At 52.9% G+C, this 17,664-nt stretch overlaps 1 protein-coding gene across 1 annotated transcript in view; it reads left to right on the top strand.

Moving 5' to 3' along the window:
• Positions 1–17,664, top strand: part of LOC136957355 (rho GTPase-activating protein 21-like) — a 61,819-nt gene that overhangs the window by 15,104 nt on the left and 29,051 nt on the right. Inside the window, 2 exon segments of the mRNA XM_067251236.1 lie at positions 15,453–15,641; positions 17,578–17,599. Of these exon segments, the coding sequence (XP_067107337.1) occupies positions 15,453–15,641; positions 17,578–17,599 (211 nt within the window).

The following is a 17,664-nucleotide window of genomic DNA, read 5'->3' as shown; positions in this document are numbered from 1 at the left end:
ATGGAGTCAGGAGGTGGAGAAGTGGGGCATGTGATGGGGTCAGGGGCTGGTAGGTGGAGCGGTGGTTTGGCTACAGAGACCTCTCCGTCCAGTCATCCAGCCATCCCAGAATCCCCCTGGAGTCATCCATCACCAGACTATCAGGCTTCATCTAATCTGGCTTGATGGATCACTTGAAATCCAGCAGTAATGGACATATGCTCTCTCACACACACACACACATACGCGCGCACACCCACACACTGGCCTATGCATGTGTCACACGTACATATATGTACACACAAACACACACACACGCTCCGACAGTCACACCCGTTATTCTGGGCTTGCGTTTCCAGTCACAACATTCCTCTGGCCGTATCTCACCGCGGGCCACAACTGCTTCCAATCAGCCGGGTCACGAGGCGCTGCAGATGCCCCTGTGTTTGGGCGGTACCTCCGAGGAAGGGGTGTGGGGGGGGGGGGGGGGGGGTTGGGGGGGTAGTCGTAATATTCAACATATTTGTGCCCCCACTCCCCTCTGCTCTCTTCCTCTATCCTCTCCTCCTCTCTTTTCTCCACTTCCCCCCCCCCCCCCACCGTATTGCGTCACCCTCCTCCGAGGCCTGTGTTGGACAGCTCCCTCACTGGCCCTGCGTTTTCAACACATGACACACTCACTTCTACACTTTCCAGTTCTCCTCTAATACTTTCCATGGTCCTCTGAGTTAGCCAGCCCAGCTCTGCGCCGGCCCTCTGGACAGCCTGAGACTCAGTGAGACCAGCGACCCACGGAGACAACAAGTCGACGTTGTTTACATCAGACCCGGTTAGCCGTTGTAGCTAAACATTAGCTGCTCCACCTGCAATCCAGCTAAACTGCTGGTGGCATAAGAACAGCACAATCATTTTGGGGATGAATATCTTTCTTTTTTCTCTTCTTCTTCAACATAGCTCAAGATTAGGGAGAGCCCCCACGCCTTCTTTCCCATCATGCAAAGCGCTTGCTTTGACAGTGTTTACGAGTGTTACCTGGATACCGTAGTACAAACACCCCCCTCTGGAAGGCTCGCGTTACACACTTGCGTGGACACGGCCAGGGTAGTGTTCTGAGGTCATGGCAGCTCTCGCTCTGCATGGCTGGGGGGAGGCCAGGTGGGAGGCTGGGTAAGACTGGTGGAGTGGGGGGGGCGGGCGGGCGGGCGGACTCGAAGCACCACACGCCATCAACCCACACCGGGGTACGGACACACGTGAAGGGCGTGCTTGGCTGCAAGCTTCACCAGAGAAGGGAGAGGGATGGGGAGAGGGAGGGCAGGGTGTGCCAGTGTGTCTGGGGAGTGTGTGCAGGAGGTCAGACTGACCTAGCAGCCTGCTCCCTCTCCCTGGGAGACCAGCAGGAAGTGACATGATAGCTTATTCATTCAGCAGACGTACAAATACTGCATGGAGCAAGTACAGCACTTCGGTGGCCCAGGAACGGTCTGTATTCACTGGTCACATCTAGAGTAGGCTCTTGGAAGCACTGGACAACTGGAGACCATAACAGTTCCCAGCTGACAACACCAACATACCTGGCTGCAGAGAAAGTGTCTGTTGAAACTAAGCTGAGCTTCTAGTGGTAATGATCATCACAGCCTGCACACAAACAACCTTGTCGTAGACATATTACCAGGCAGGCTGGCAAGCTAGCCTTTATAGACCTGCTACAAGGCTGGCGAGCGTGCTAGCCTTATAGACCTGCTACCAGGCTGGCTAGCGCGCTAGCCTTATAGACCTGCTACCAGGCTGGCTAGCGTCCTAGCCTTATAGACTGCTACCAGGCTGGCTAGCAGGCTAGCCTTATAGACCTGCTACCAGGCTGGCTAGCGTGCTAGCCTTATAGACCTGCTACCAGGCTGGCTAGCGTCCTAGCCTTATAGACCTGCTACCAGGCTGGCTAGCAGGCTAGCCTTATAGACCTGCTACCAGGCTGGCTAGCAGGCTAGCCTTATAGACCTGCTACCAGGCTGGATAGCGTGCCAGCCTTATAGACCTGCTACCAGGCTGGTGAGCAAGCTAGCCTTATAGACCTGCTACCAGGCTGGCGAGCGTGCCAGCCTTATAGACCTGCTACCAGGCTGGCTAGCAGGCTAGCCTTATAGACCTGCTACCAGGCTGGCGAGCGTGCCAGCCTTATAGACCTGCTACCAGGCTGGCTAGCAGGCTAGCCTTATAGACCTGCTACCAGGCTGGCTGGGTGTGGTGAGTGAGCTGTGCAGAGTAGCCCTGGGCCAGCCGCTCAGCTCATCTGGCTTTCTAAAAGGATTACAGTAGCAGGGTACAGTGGGCACGCTCGCTCCCGGGCTGGCATCTCTTTTGCCTGCAGCGTGTTGACATGCTGAGTCGTATCTCTGGCCATTTGCCACGCTCCGGCCTGATGCTGCCTGTCCGTCTGTCCGTCATATACGCTCCTGCGTTGGGGGTCGTATACTCTATAGAATACTGTAGCCTATATGCCGTGGAGGCCTCCGTCGTTTATATTGCGTTCTCTCTTTCTTTTCATTTGGGCACTCGCCCTCTCTTTAAGGTCCTTCTTTCTCCATCCCCGGACACTCTCTCTCTCTTTTCCTTCCTCTCTTTCTCCCTCCATCATGACTGGCCCGTGAGCTGCTTCTGGCTGCTTCCTGCTGACCGCTGGCTGGTCCCTGACTGTCTGTTTGGACACTTAGCTACTGGTCCCGGGCTGATTCTGAGTGTCTCCCTGCTTCCTGTCTTCTGGCTCCCTGGCACTCTTCTGCCTGTCTCCCTGCTTCCTGTCTCCCTGTCTGTCTTCTGCCTGTCTCCCTGCTTTCTGTCTCCCTGTCTTCCTGTGTCTGTGTACACCATCACTGTGGTCCTCAAGTGCTTCTTTCAACCTGTCTTCTACATCCCAGTTCTGATTGCTAGTTTGTCATTGGTTGTGTGTTGTGTTGTGTTGTGTTGTGTGTGTGTGTATATATATAAATGGAGGGAGACATGCTCTTTTTCTCTGGTGCTTCAGCCTTCATCCTCTGCCACCAGATTAGAGGCAGATTTGACACTTAATCAGTAGCCCCCCCTGTCATACACACACATACAAACACACCCACACACACACACATACAAACATGCCCCTCCCCCTCTCACCACATGACTGAGGGGCTCTCTGTGGAGTTAGCTGGTAGAGCCATCTGGTTCTCAATCTGGGCCTACTCCCCAACCAACACCTCCCTTCCTCTCTCCCTCTCTGTACATCCCTCTCTCTATCCCTCTCTCTCCCTCTCTGTACATCCCTCTCTCTATCCCTCTCTCTCCCTCTCTGTACATCTCTTTCTCAAAAACACACATACATTCTCTGTATCATACCCTACCCCTCTTTCTGTCCTGTTTTCTCTTATTTGACACACACACACACACACACATAATTGCTGAGTCAGAGTAGGCATCAGGCCTGTGTGTGTGTTCGGTGCTGTCTCCCTGCAGGCCCTGTCAGCTGAGTCTGTCTGGAATGTCATCGCTGTTGACGAGTCGCTCGTCTCCATCCCTTCCACAGGGCCCAGTATCTCTCCTTCAGAACCCTGCTCAGTTCACCCTGCCGTCTAGTCGTTGCAAACTGTGTGTTTCTTCACTGCTGTATTTGACAGAGATGCTCTCTGGTTGACCTGGGTCTCTTTCGGCCCATGCTGGAGATGAGAGGATGTTCCTCAGAGAGACCAGGGAGACTAGTTTGTTCTGCTTACAGTCAATAGCTGAACCACAGGACTCCCCTGACCACACATCAGGCTGTTCTGGGATTGATTGATAGGTCCTGATCAGGGATCCACTCTGGGATTGATTGATGTGTCCTCCTGATCAGGGCTCCACTCTGGGATTGATTGATAGGTCCTGGCCAGGACAAATAGCCCATGACCTCATATAAAGGAGTGGACTGTCAGGTTCTCTGGCAAAGTGTAGCGGTGATCTGGGAGCGGGAGGCTGGAGAGTTTTCAGGTAAGCAGTTGGTGGTTTGCTTTGGGACTGGTTCATCTAAGGTCAGGCAGATGGATAAGGAGGTGCGCACACACACACACGCATGCTCACACACACACACGCAAACACACACACATGCTCATACGCACGCTTACACACACCACACACACGCTCAGCGATGGCTACGTTGAAGGGGAACCCGCCCCACAGGACAAACAAGGCTGTGAACATTCCACTGAATCATTCCTGAGGGCTACAGGGAGAGAGGTGGGGAGAGATGAAATGGCCTGTTTTGCAGTTCAGATGCTCATGATTGCATAACCAGGGCTTGTTCGACACACCCACAGACACACACACATCCATACACACACACACATGCACACACACTCACACTAGATAAACGCCCATAATAATATTGTCCAAAAAGATGACAAGATTCAGACAATGCTTTGCCCTGATTCAATATGAGTGTGTGTTTGTGTGTGCGCGCGTACCCTCTAAATGACCCTGTAATGCTTATGATCTATGATAATCCCACGGAATTACGATTTATTGATGGGCGTCGACATCACAGCATAGCCTATACACCACTATTGAGTCCCCCGTGAGTTAATCTGTTTGTGATGACGTCCCAGCGTACAACATGAGTCTCTAATCAGCTGCGAGCGTTTCTGTGTGTCAGCTCTGACGAAGAGCCCGCCGTCTGAAAGACCACATTGAGCTCTGCTCTGCCAGAACACAACGTTAGTGTTCACTCATCCCTGCCCCACCCTTTCAAAACCTCCTCTCCCTCTCTCCCTCCCGCCGTCTGTCTGTGAACCGTCCTGAACCCGTCTGTGAACTGCAGTCCTCAAACCTATGAAGCTCCCTGTCCAAATATGTCCTCACTATCCCTCCCTGGCCCCTACATCCGTCCTGTTCCTTCTAGAAACTTCCACACCCCGGCTCCACCCTGGTGTGTTGGGCTGAGCTCCACCCTGTTGTCGGACCGTCTCAGCAGGGCTTCCTACCCTGTCCTGTCCCCTCCCTTCGCCTCACCTCCAGCTCCAGTCCTCCAGTCCTCTAGGCCTCAAAGCAGGCCTCCCCCTGAGGAACTCCTGCCCACACACTGATTCCAGCCGAGCTGAGTTCACAACACGACGCAGGCTGTAAATCAGGCTTGTTTCCTCCCTAGGAACCCTGCTCTACCCCACAAGAATGTGTCAGTGCTTGCAGCTGCAACAAGGAGGCAGTGTTAGCGCTTACCGCTTAGCACAGAGAGAGGTGTAGTGTTAGCGCTTAGCACAGAGAGAGGTGTAGTGTTAGCTCTTAGCACAGAGAGAGGTGTAGTGTTAGCGCTTAGCACAGAGAGAGGTGTAGTGTTAGCTCTTAGCACAGAGAGAGGTGTTGTGTTAGCGCTTAGCACAGAGAGAGGTGTAGTGTTAGTGCTTAGCACAGAGAGAGGTGTAGTGTTAGCTCTTAGCACAGAGAGAGGTGTAGTGTTAGCTCTTAGCACAGAGAGAGGTGTAGTGTTGGCTCTTAGCACAGAGAGAGGTGTAGTGTTAGCGCTTAGCACAGAGAGAGGTGTAGTGTGAGCGCTTAACACAGAGAGAGGTGTAGTGTTAGCGCTTAGCACAGAGAGAGGTGTAGTGTTAGCTCTTAGCACAGAGAGAGGTGTAGTGTTAGCTCTTAGCACACAGAGAGGTGTAGTGTTAGCTCTTAGCACACAGAGAGGTGTAGTGTTAGCTCTTAGCACAGAGAGAGGTGTAGTGTTAGCGCTTAGCACTGAGAGAGCCTGACTGCCGCGTCTTCCATTGTGATCCGTTCTCAATGACACAGCTGTAAACAGTGAGGCCAGCCTGATTTTTTAAGGCTGGAAGAGAGACTTGATGTAGTCGGGTGCAGTCCCGTTCACCGATGAACAGAATGGTGACTCTTTGGCTAAATGAAGGGATGTGGATATCAGCTGGTTGGTAGAGGTGGTTTTGGAGAGAGAAGTCATGATGGTGCGGTGGACTTGATGAGTGATGTGTTTCCCATAAACCCCACCACACCTCACCCGTCCTCACCGGCCTGATTGCTCGACATGGTAGCAGGGGGATGTCACTCTCACGCGTGTCAACACTCGCTGTGGTGTGAGACCAGAGAGATGGGACGAGGGGGAGGACAGCCGGGGGTACGGGGGAGAGGGGGAGGCAATCCTGCCTCAACCACGGCATGGTTTGCTCTGGGAAAACACCATGGGAGTTTCCAGGAGAGGTTGTTTCTCTCTCTGGAAAAGCTAGGAGCATTTATCATGACTCAACCTCTCTCTGTCTCTGTCTCTCTCCCCCTATTACATTCTCATAACTCCACGTTAATTTACTGCTATTGGTCTGCCCCGGGGTGTGTGTGTGTATGGTTTAAAGGGTGTGTGTGTTATTGAAAGGGTGTGTGTGTGTGTTGTTTAAATGGTGTGTGTGTGTGTGTGTGTTAATAGGGTGTGTCCCTTCCCTCAGTCAGTGTTGGCCTCAGTCTGGTCCATCCAATCCAAAACCCCGCCTCCAACAGTAACCAATCCCAGACCTCCTCTCCAGTCCAGTCAGTTAAAGTCCGCAGTAAGAACCTGCCAAACATCAATCTCCTCCAAGCACATCTGGCTCGTTTGTTTCAGTTAGAAACAGTTTTAATAGGTCATATGTCAACACGATATCATACGCTAAGAATTCCAGTCGCAGTGAACCGCAGCTTGGGACCGCAGTTTGGAACCGCAGTTTGGAACCGCAGTTTGGAACCGCAGTTTGGAACCGCAGTTTGGAACCGCAGTTTAGAACCACAGATTGGAACCGTTTACAACCACAGCGTCCCCAGACGCAGCGTCAGGAAGAGAGCTGAGATGACCCTCCGTGGAGGTCAGACAGACGCAGGCAGGCCGCCAGGCGCTCCGACAGGGTGAAGGCCAGAGAGGCGAGGCAGAGAGGCGAGGCAGGGTGCTTCATATCGACATGCATATTTGAAAGCTCGTCCGCTGGCATATTTTTAGACTCAAGGGAGCGTCTCTCTAAGCACTCATGAATCTTGGATCACACAGTTGTAAATATTTCACCAGGCTACAGAAATAGACATGCTGGAAAGGGGAGATAGCATGTGTGGCATGTTCTAGTGGGAGATTTTCGGTTGGTATGAGAGAGAGAGAGAGAGAGAGAGAGAGGGGGGGGGGGGGGAGAGAGAGAGAGGGGGGGAGACAAAAGAGAAACGAAAAACCCTCAGAGACCGTGGGATAGTGAAGGAGACAAAACTAAATTAATGAACGACTAAATAGCCAAAAGACTTGGTCATGATGAGTTTGGGAGCATTGTGTGAAGGCGAGTGGACAAACACCACAACAGAGCGCTGCATGTCATCTCCAGTAGGGGGGCGGGGCCTGTTTCTAATCCACACAGCATGTGCCTGAACCCCCACCAGCGTACCTGCAGAACAGACGGCAGTGTTGAGATGAGGGGTGGTGATGTGTTGCTGTCTCTCACCCATCGCTGAGCTGACGTGTGTGTGTGTGTGTGTTTCCCTCCGGAGTGTGTTGTCGTTCCCCCTCTAATGACACGTCCGCTAGGCATGTCTGGAACTGGAAGGGAGGATCCTCCACCTGGAGTCCCCCCGACACCCCCTCAGGGGCCCCCCGGCCTCGCTCCCCCCCCTGCCTCCCTCCACCAGACCCCCCCTCCCCCCCGCACCCCCCCACAGCAGTACAACACACTACCTTGCCCTGCCCCGTGTTCTTTTACGACTCCGTCAGCGAAAAAAGGCTTCGTTTTTTTGTATTCTAATCTGGTTTATTATCCTTCTATCTGCTTCTAGACCCTTCCGGAGTTCCGCGTGTCTGTTCTCTAGGTTGAGACATGGGAGTTTAGACAACAAAAGGAATCCAGCCCTGTCCTCCACTTTCATTTTTCACCTCTCTCTTTGTGTGGGCCCCTCCCTCGGGCCCATCTGTCACAATGAGGACGCAATTATTAATTGTTCGTGTGTGTGTGTGTGCGCGCGCAGAAGGTGTGGCTGTCATCAGAAACATATTTGCTCCTTTTTCCTGGGCCCCGGGAGCAGCTGCAGAGAGGAGTGAATGAGCGGCCGGCTGAAAGCATGATTGGCAGGGCTGTTTGTGTGGAGGTGTCTGGGGAGCCCAAAGACAATCACACACATCAAGCAGGGCCTTCTTTACAGAGCGCCTCGCTAACATGGCCGCCTCACCAGAGACCGCCTAGACCGGCCTTTTGTTCTCCTCGTTTCTGGCTGTGTGTCACACACACTCTCTCACACACCAACACACGCACACACAAACACATGCACAGACATACACCCAGACGGACAGACGCATATATTTTTGCTTCAGCCTTGAAGGAAATCCCCTTTTCTTCAGAAGTCATGACCAAACTGTGGAAGTGTGTATCTGTGTTGTAGCTGACGGTATCCATGGCTGTGTTTCTGGCTGCTTGTTGTGGTCAGCAGAGTAATAAAGATGCACACTCGTAGGCCACGCCCCTAAGATGAGTCACACCAAGGGGAAACCAACGTTTTAGGATGGGTTCTTTTGCCTTGAAAAGTGTTCTTTTTGTTTTGTTTTAAGACCTGGAGCCCAAAACTGTTTCCCGTTTCCACAGATACGGCTTTCTGTTTGAAGTCATCTTCTTTGGTGAAATATGTTCTTCCTCCCTCTCTCTCTCTCTCTCTCTCTCTCTCTCTCTCTCTCTCTCTCTCTCTGTCTGTCTCTCTCTCTCTCTCTCTCTCTCTCTCTGTCTCTCTCTCTCTCTCTCTCTCGCTATCAAAAAAGCAAAACATAGAGGGGAAAACCCAGCTAGTCGGCTTTCTAGTATTTATAGATGTGGCGGACTATTATGTAAGAAAACGATTAGCCCCATTCTCATTTACAAACAGCTCTAAGGAGCCCCCCCACCCACCCCTCCCCTCTCTCTTTCTCTCTTTCTGGTACTAGGCTAACCATTGATGAATTCCTCTCTCTCTCTCTTTCTTTTTATCTCTCCCTTTCTTTTTATCTCTCTCTCTCACTTTCACTCTATGCCCTCAAGCAAATTCAAGCAGCAGTAATACGTTGTAGAACCCCCTCACCTCCCTGACAGATGTACTATAACACCCAGTACGTGCCTCCTCCACTGAGCCCTGAGCTGGACCAGGCTGGAGCTGAGCTCACCACGACCCTCAAGAGAACACACCTGCACCCCCGCCAGACACAGCTCTGCTGGGGCGCCCTCTCGCTGTCGAGGGTAGAGTGTTGTGGAGCTTTGCCCCCCCCCCCCTCTCCACCCTACTCCCCCCTCCACTCCACCCACCTCCCCAGGGGCTGTAAGGGGACTTAGGGGGCGTCGTGGGGTGTGTGTGTCGGAGCATGCTGTTCCTGGGTCCTCATTAGCCGCTCCTTTGTTCCAGTGAGCCGTACCTCCCGGAGCCCAGATGCAGCATGTCCACATCAGATCTTCCTCCTGCGAGCGGTCTTGAGAAGCTCCCTGAATCGGGCTAATCCCCAGACCTCGCCTTTCTTCTGCTCTCTCTCTCTCGCTCTCTCTCTCTCTCTCTCTCTCACACACAAATACACACACACACACACTTGGACACATTTTGATACACACACACGAAGAAGCACACACACTTCACTTCACCAGCGTATGTCCGCCAGCGGTCACACACACTTACTCAAGTATATAGTTGCTGCAGTGTGAGCCTGGGGCTGTGTTTGTGCTCTAATCCCTGTTCAGGGTCTGGTCACCCCTCAGGGACTCCAGCCTGGGCCTCACTCCCATTGTTACACAAATCTGACCTGCAGATTAGCAGCTAACACATCTAGCGGGCTTCACAAATGTAAATGAACGAAACCAAACAGGCAGCCAAGACGACCTGTTTGGCCGGGCTGTGACAGAAACGGGTGAAGTGTGCAGTCGTTCGTTGGGGGGGGGGGGGGGGTGCGTGGGGAGTTGAAGGCCCAGGCGAGAGGGTTGCGTGACTCGCGGTCACGAGTCTCCAATTAGGCGCTAAGCCGGTGTGTGAGAGAACTCTTTCGCGGGATCGGTTCGAGTTTCGCTGGAGTCCGATGCTACTTTTGGAACGGGGTTTGCGGGCGTGCGGGGGCAGGAAGCAGAGAGAGAGAGGCAGAGAGAGGCCAGCACTCTGTTTTTCTTGGGATTGAAAGCTCGACTCTTCTCTGTGGTCTCATAAATCCTCACTAAGCCTCTATGGCTCGGTGCTAATGACCGTGTCCAGTCCACAGCCTGCTGCAGGCCGGACCCAGACCAGCACACCTGCCTCTGCTCCACCCGCAGGAACAACACCTCAACTCCAGGGGCGCGCGGTGGACACAACGCCGTTCATGCTTTCAAAAAGCCCCTCCAAACGGTTAACCGGGTTTTCTAACAACGACATACGTTGCTCGTTGACAGTTTTCTTTGTGGTGTTGAACTGCTGTGATGTCTAGTGTGTGGAAGTGAGTTAACGCCCCCGTTTTGAAAGGGCTGTGATGTCACTGTGGGAGTGGCTGAAAGGTGTTTAGCTCCTCCCACCTGCTACCTGAGGTGAACTTGGGTGGTGCCTTCAGCTTTCGACAACAGCCTCGACCACACCCTACACCTAGATTTGATTAACATTTGGCCAAGGGGTCAACAGGGTAAGAACTCACTGTCCCACGAGAACACACACCACCCTACACTTGACCTACCATCCCACTAGAACACACACAGCAGCACAGTAAGAACCCATTGAACTCAGTTATGAACTTCACATTCTCACTGTACATTTGATGATTTGATGGTTTGATCGAGAGTTCGCTGGTCCCCCCCCCCCCCCCCATATGTCCCCTTGAAAGAAAGTGTCTCCTACATGAAAACATGCTTTTTGTATTTGACTGTGTATTGTGTTTCTGTCTGGGGCAAAGCCTGGGGTTCTAACAGTTTAGTAACAAAGGCTGTGGCATGAGGTCATAAAACAGACCATGTGTTTGTTTCCATAGCGATAGCACAATATCCCGCAAGCTCCCCTCTCCGACGCAACGAAACACTTACTTCTGTGGAGGTCACGATTCACATCCATCCACACACACACACACACACACACACACACACACTGCCCTTCTCTCCCCACGCGACTGCAAAGAAACACCCGGTATGATTTCAAGACCCATTAAAATATCCCACCATGTGTCTGGATAATGTGCTTATCCTTGGGCGTCATCTGAAAGCCCTGAGCTGTCCTGGCCTGCCGTAATGGACGCTGACGTCAAAACCAAACGAAACACTCAAACCATTTCTCCCTCCGGCTCGTGTTTCAGCGATGCTCACACCACGGCCGTCTGTGCGACCTCTGACCCTGAAACTTGCGCTGGCGTTGCTTGAAGGGCTGAGATGGTAGGGGGTTATTTTTAGGTATCTCGTCCCGGAGGAATCTTTGCTGCTATTAACGGGAGGAGAGAATGTGGTGGTTCCACAGGGAGTCGACATGGGTCTATGCTCCATCTCTCCTTTTATGTTGTGTTGGTCGATGCTGGTATGGCTGTCTTGAAGCTGTCTTGAAGCTATGCTGGAATACCGTGTACTGGGTGTAGGACTAGGATTCCTGTTTGATTGTAATACATTTCAAAAATGGCCCAAACAAGCAGGGACATAGTATGGTTTCAAGCCCACCTGATTCACAGATGGGATTAAGTCTCTGTGTGGCCCTTCTTGACTGCGTCCTCAGGGAACGTACACAGCCATAGTTATTCCTGTCCCCGTCCTCAGAGAACAGGGCTATGCTGCCTCTCTGCCTCAGAGAACAGGGCTATGCTGCCTCTCCGCCTCAGAGAACAGGGTTATGCTGCCTCTCTGCCTCAGAGAACAGGTCTATGCTGCCTCTGCCTCAGAGAACAGGGCTATGCTGCCTCTGCCTCAGAGAACAGGGCTATGCTGCCTCTCTGCCTCAGAGAACAGGGCTATGCTGCCTCTCTGCCTCAGAGAACAGGGTTATGCTGCCTCTCTTCCTTCAATGTCACAGCTTGTGGAATGTCTGTTGAACGCAGTGTGTGCTTTCCAGTGCGCGTTTCCGTAGTGTGTGTGTGTGTGTGAGTGTGTTGTATAGTACACTTCCAAACATCTACAACTTTAAAGTACTCAGAGGTGAAGGAAGTTAGCTGAAGAGAAGGCTAGCTTTAAGATGAACACTCGTATGGCTGTGCAGCCAGATGTGTGCGCTTAAGTGCACGTGGGCTTGATGTGTGTGTGTGTGTGACTGGGACTGTGTGCTTGATGTGTGTGTGTGTGTGTGCTTGAGGACATGTGTGTTCAGTGGGTGGGTGGATTGAATGCGTCAGCCTGGCCCAGCGCTGCAGTGCTCTCAGTCTCTCTCTTGAGTGGAAACATCATGTGTCTGTGGGAAGCTGAGAGGAACAGCCCAGTCTCTCCTCTCTGAGAACACACACACACGGAGAGAGAGGGGGACAGACAGAAAGAGGGAGCAGAGAGAGACTCCGAGACAGAGAGACGGAAAGAGAAACCCAACAGAGGAGGAGTGAAGGGGAAAGGAGGGTCGATTCCTCTAAGAGAAGACACCCAGGACAGCTGCAGGGAGCAGAGCCAGTCCTCCTCTGGGACAGGGTGTGCCCGGCTATGCCATGCTAGCTCAGAGAAGCGGTCTGTCTGCCGGCCGTGCGAAGGTGTCCGTTCCTCTCAGGGAGCACCCAGACCTGGGCCAGCTGGAGGTGGGGGGCCCTCGCTCCCGCTCCCCTTCCCCAGCGACGGGGCCCTGTCCCTGGGCGCGCCTGGCCGGCGTGGACGGCTGCCTGTCGGAGCCCCACTGCCTGTGGTTCCAGCTGCTGGCTCGCTCCTACTGGGGAGACGTGGAGCTGGGTCTCACCGGCGTCCAGCACGGCGTCTCCTGGGCGAGGCTCCGAGAAGCTTCCGGAAGGAACTGTGTTCGCTCCAGGGTAAGGTTGGTCAGAACGGAGGACTGTTTGACTCTGGAACACTGTTCGAGTCGAACCTGCCTTCAGGCTTGTCTGTAAGAGTCCCGTCGGTGTGTTATTAGGATGCTGAAAATCCTTGTTTATATTTGAACTCTGGTGTTTACTGTATTACTGACAGTCCTTGAGGAAGCAGTAATGCGTTGGCTGAGACTGAAAAATGTGCGCTAGGCTACATCAGTCCCCGGCTGGAGGGTTTTGGGTTACATAGCAAGTAGTAGCTGAGGAAGTGTGTGTGTGTGTGTGTGTTTGTTGTGCTGCTTCAGGAATGTGTGTGTGCGTGCGTCACCCTGGGCTCTGGTAGCGTGCGTGGCCGACCGCTATCTTCCACCGGGCAACCGTGAGCGCAGCGGTCTCACGTTTCGTTTACACCAGGTCCCCATGGAGACCGCAGGAGGACAGGAAGGGGGAGGGAGGAGTGTGTGTACAAAGAGACAGCGCTCACCGTGGGCCACGCGGCGGGGCGTTCCTCCGGATCCCCTCCCAGGAACAGAGCCGTTCTAGAGGAGAGCTGCAGGGCGGAGGGAGGATGGAGAGAGAGATGGTGGGAGGGAGGGATGGAGGGAGGTAAGGAGGATGGATGAATAGAGGGAAGGGAGGACGGAGGGATGCATGGAGGGATGGATGGAGCAACGAGGCGACTCCCTCCAGACAGTCTTAAGGCTGGAAAACACCGGCAAATTCCACCATTCAAATGGCCAGTGACTGAATGTTGCCAGATTCCTTCGTGGAAATCGCCATTACAGCGCTGGTCACATCCACGGACAGGTGTGTGAGGATGATGATGATGATGATGATGGTCAGGACAGCCCAGGGTCCTAGTGCCTGGCCCCAGACATGCCCTCACTGCTCTCCCTGCATCACTACTTCCTCTGTTCTATAATTCAACACGTTAAATATAGACCTGGAAAAGGACTCTCACTGTGTGTGCGTGTGTGGCAGCTTTGTGGCAGCCTAATGGCTTAGCCGTTGCGTAACCCAACATGAAATTTTGACGATCCAAAACAAACAAGGAGCCAGGCAGCAGGATTGTGACTCACTGTTTCTTGAAGCTTAGCTAATCGACGAGCCCGACTGCAGCTGAGGTAGAGAATTCTCCTCTCATATTCTCTCCTCCTCTCCTCCTTTCCTCTCCTCTCCCTTATCCTCTGTGTACTGTGCAAGCTGAGTTGTGGGGTCACGGTGATGTCATGGTGATGTCACCAGTCCTCCAGTTGTGGACAGACCCAGCCCTGTCCCCTGAGAGCCTCACATCTGCTCCTCTCGGACGGGTGGGAGAGGGGGAGGAGAGGGGGGCGGGGGAGGAGAGGGGGAGGCAGGGTGAAGGAGGACAGAGAGGGAGAGGAAACAGAGATGGAGAAAAGCTCAGAGAAAGAGAGAGGGAAGTGCTTTGTTTTGGACTCGCCACCAAAAGACGTGTTCGTCTGAACCGCAAAACTCCCCTTGGCTCATATCCCGTGTCGAAAGCTGGGGGCTGAGGCTGGGGCTGGGACTGAGGCTGAGGCTGGGGCTGAGGCTGGGGGTGTTTGTCAGGCGAGGAGGCACTTGTGGCCTGCAGATCTTGTGGTGTCCAGGGCGACCGCCGACACCCTCCCCCTGCGGTGCCGTGGCCGGCCTGCAGGGTTCTCCTCACCACGTGTCAGAAGACGTATTGCTCAGACGGCCCCAGAGCAGCAGGGGGTCCACAGTGGGGGGGGTGAGGGGGGGGGGGTCACTCATGTCGGCTGGGGTGACTCACTGTTTTCTGCACGGATACCGTTGCCATGAGAGACGTTCACGACCAGTCCAGTTTCTTCTAAACGGCCCAGAGCACTTCTTCTAACTGGGTGCTCAGTCAGAGCTGCGACACGACTTCCCTCCACGGTCGACGCCAGCAGCTCTGTTTTCTCCAAACAAACACGGTGAAATGAAACAGGCAAGGACGTCCAACATGCACGTCGGGGTGTTTTAGCAGCTGTGTGTGTAACCACGTCGGTCTCGCCTGTCGGTACGCTCGCTGCTGTCGTGAGGACATTCTCCAACCCTTCTACCTCACCACGCTATTGAACTCCACCCTACCATGCTCTGCTCACTAGTCATCCCTCTGTAGCCTGGCTCGTAGCGGTGGGATTTCCTCCACCCTAGAACACCTGGGCCGCCACCCGGTTCTTTAAAGCTCACATCGCCACTAACAGACCTGGAGGGAACGGAGTTGTTTACTTCCTGGTTCCCTCCCCTTCCCAGAGTTCCAGGGCACAGTGGTTGCCATGACTCCAGAAGGCGGCTGGGTTCGCTAACTGGACGTCAGGGGAGATCAGCAGGAGAGGGTTTCACCCTGGGGAGTAAACAGGGGGTGATGGAGGCTAATGTTTGGCCGCGGGGCTGTCAGCAGACAACAGAAGCTTTCTGTTGGTCTGCCCAAACCTCTGCTTCACCTGGATTTGAACCCAGGACGCTGGGGTGATGCTTGTGTGCGACGCTCTCTGAGCTCCTCTTTACTGGTTGTTTACGTTTTCGTGATGTGATTTCAGTCTGAACAGAACAGACACATATTCATATTCTCCCTCTCTCCCAGGCCAAGCAGAAGGGTGGACGTGGTGACCAGAGCGAGGCGTCGGTGTCTCCGGGGACCGTGGAGGAGGAGGCGTTTTCCTGGCCGGGCCCCAAGACCCTCCGCCTGCGACGCACCTCGCTGGGCTTCGGCTTCACCCTCCGACACTTCATCGTCTACCCTCCCGAGTCGGCCGTCCACTCCTCCCTCAAGGTGAGACTGGGCGACCCCTGACCCCTGACCCTGCAACACTATGGTTGTTTGCTTTAAAAATACATATAACGTTTGACTTTTGGTACTGTATATATATATATATATATATATATTTATTTTATTATAAATATATATGATTTTTATCAAATAAGATGACACTTTATTATTCCCCTAGGTGGGGGGGGGGGGTAATTATAAATGTATTCTAAATTATATCCCTTAATTGCTGCATTCTCATTCTTGATCCTATAAATGTATTATTCTGTAACTGGGCATATGGTGTTCCACAAACCGTTTACTTCGGAGTTCGTTGAATTTCAGGAAGTGGAATCGTATGTCAGTGGCAGAGGCTGGCCAGGGGCGGATTTCTAGTCAGTGTAGAAAGGCTTGTGTGCCCAGTCAACCATCATGGTGCTATAGTGTTACTGTGGCTGACTCAGCAACTCTCGGGTTCGATCCACAACGACACGTAGTAGACAAGTGCAGCGTAAAGGCGTGGCTTTGTTAATGTGAGGTCACGATCGTGCAGCGCATCACGCCAGCGCATCACGCCAGCGCCGCGCTCCACTGTGGCTGGCAGCAGATCAGGTGTCCCTTCTAGAATATTCTAAAAGGCGTTGGTGTGACAGGGCACGAAGGTCTACCTATGGGGGGAACGTCCTTGCCTGGGTTGTCGCCGTGTCGTCATCGTCCCCTCCTGCCCTGGCCTTGAGCCAAGCTCCCTGGTGATGACATCACTGTGTCCGTTGCCCTTTGACCCCGAGTCTTGCTGCTACAACACTTCCTCCTGGTAATGAACAGGCGAGGTGTGCTCCCCTGTCAATACAGGAAACACTACAGCCTTTCAAGTGCTGCTGGGGAGGAAGTTGGATATGGGGGGGGGGGGGGTTGGTGGTTGCTAGCGAGGTAGCTTTGTTGTTTGCTCCATGTGTTTTGTGAGGATAAATCCTGTCTGACTGAGAGTCTTATTAAGAGTGTTTGAACAGTTTCGGTTGGGATATCTAAAGGGTGACAACTACAGACTACAGTTCCTGGTAACGAGTTGTTTTGCCGAAAGCTTTTGGAAAAAAGAAAAGAAAAGAAAGAAAAACAAATGAGATGATGAATGGATTCTTCAACACAGTCATTACAACAGCATCTTCTTCTGGCTCGAGTCGGCCCCTCTCGTTCTGTGGGTGATGGAATGATTGCACCTTGAGTCCTGGGCCAAGTTTACTGCTGTTCACGGTTTAGCTGACAGGCCGTAAAAACTCACGTCTTACCGTAAGACGCATCTTAAGAACTTCTGGGAAACGCTAACTGAAATCTGACTTTGCAACAATATGGCAAGCTTGCGTACCAACACAAAGACTGTCATGAGGGCCAAGACACATGTTCCCTGACTTGTAAGTTCGTAGAATTCAGTTTGACGATTCCAAGACACCCCCCCCCCCATCTCCTCCTTCTTATTCTAATTACTTTTTCAGATCTCTTGGGTAATCAGGCGGTGGGGGTATTTTTCTGAGGGTTAGCTATGTGTGAAGAGGGTCAGGCCGTCTTAAAGGATAGCCGGGAGAGAAAGTCGAGGGTCTTAAAGGATGTGAGCAGAGCATATGTGTGGCTGAGTTGGGGGGGCAGGATTAGGGAGCACGTGTGGGGCTTTAACCCTACCCCTGGAGGAAATGAAGGATTTAGGCTTTAAGGAAATGGAAAGAAAACAAACACACGAGGTGGACTCTCTTCAGACGGGGCAGAGGGCTAGTCTGGCTCTAGCCCTGACAGCACACACCTGGCTCCTCTCTCCATCCTCTCTCTAACCCTCTCTCTTTCTATCCTCTCTCCATCCCTCAGTCTCTCTTTCTCTCTCTCTCCATATTGTACAGTCATCCACTCTGCCTTAATTGAGGAAAAGTGAGTGATTTCTCTGATGTTTGTTTTTCTCTGTGCTCTCTTTCAGGATGAGGACAACGGCAGTCGAGGTGAGTGAGCCCACTTCCTGTTTACTTTGTTTCTTTCGTCCCCTCTATACCCTCCAATCCCGTAC

Source organism: Osmerus mordax, chromosome 15 (genome assembly GCF_038355195.1).
Source record: "Osmerus mordax isolate fOsmMor3 chromosome 15, fOsmMor3.pri, whole genome shotgun sequence".
In the NCBI taxonomy this organism is placed as follows: domain Eukaryota; kingdom Metazoa; phylum Chordata; class Actinopteri; order Osmeriformes; family Osmeridae; genus Osmerus; species Osmerus mordax.
The sequence above is the reverse complement of the archived record's forward strand: the minus strand, read 5'-3'. Positions and strand labels throughout refer to the sequence as shown.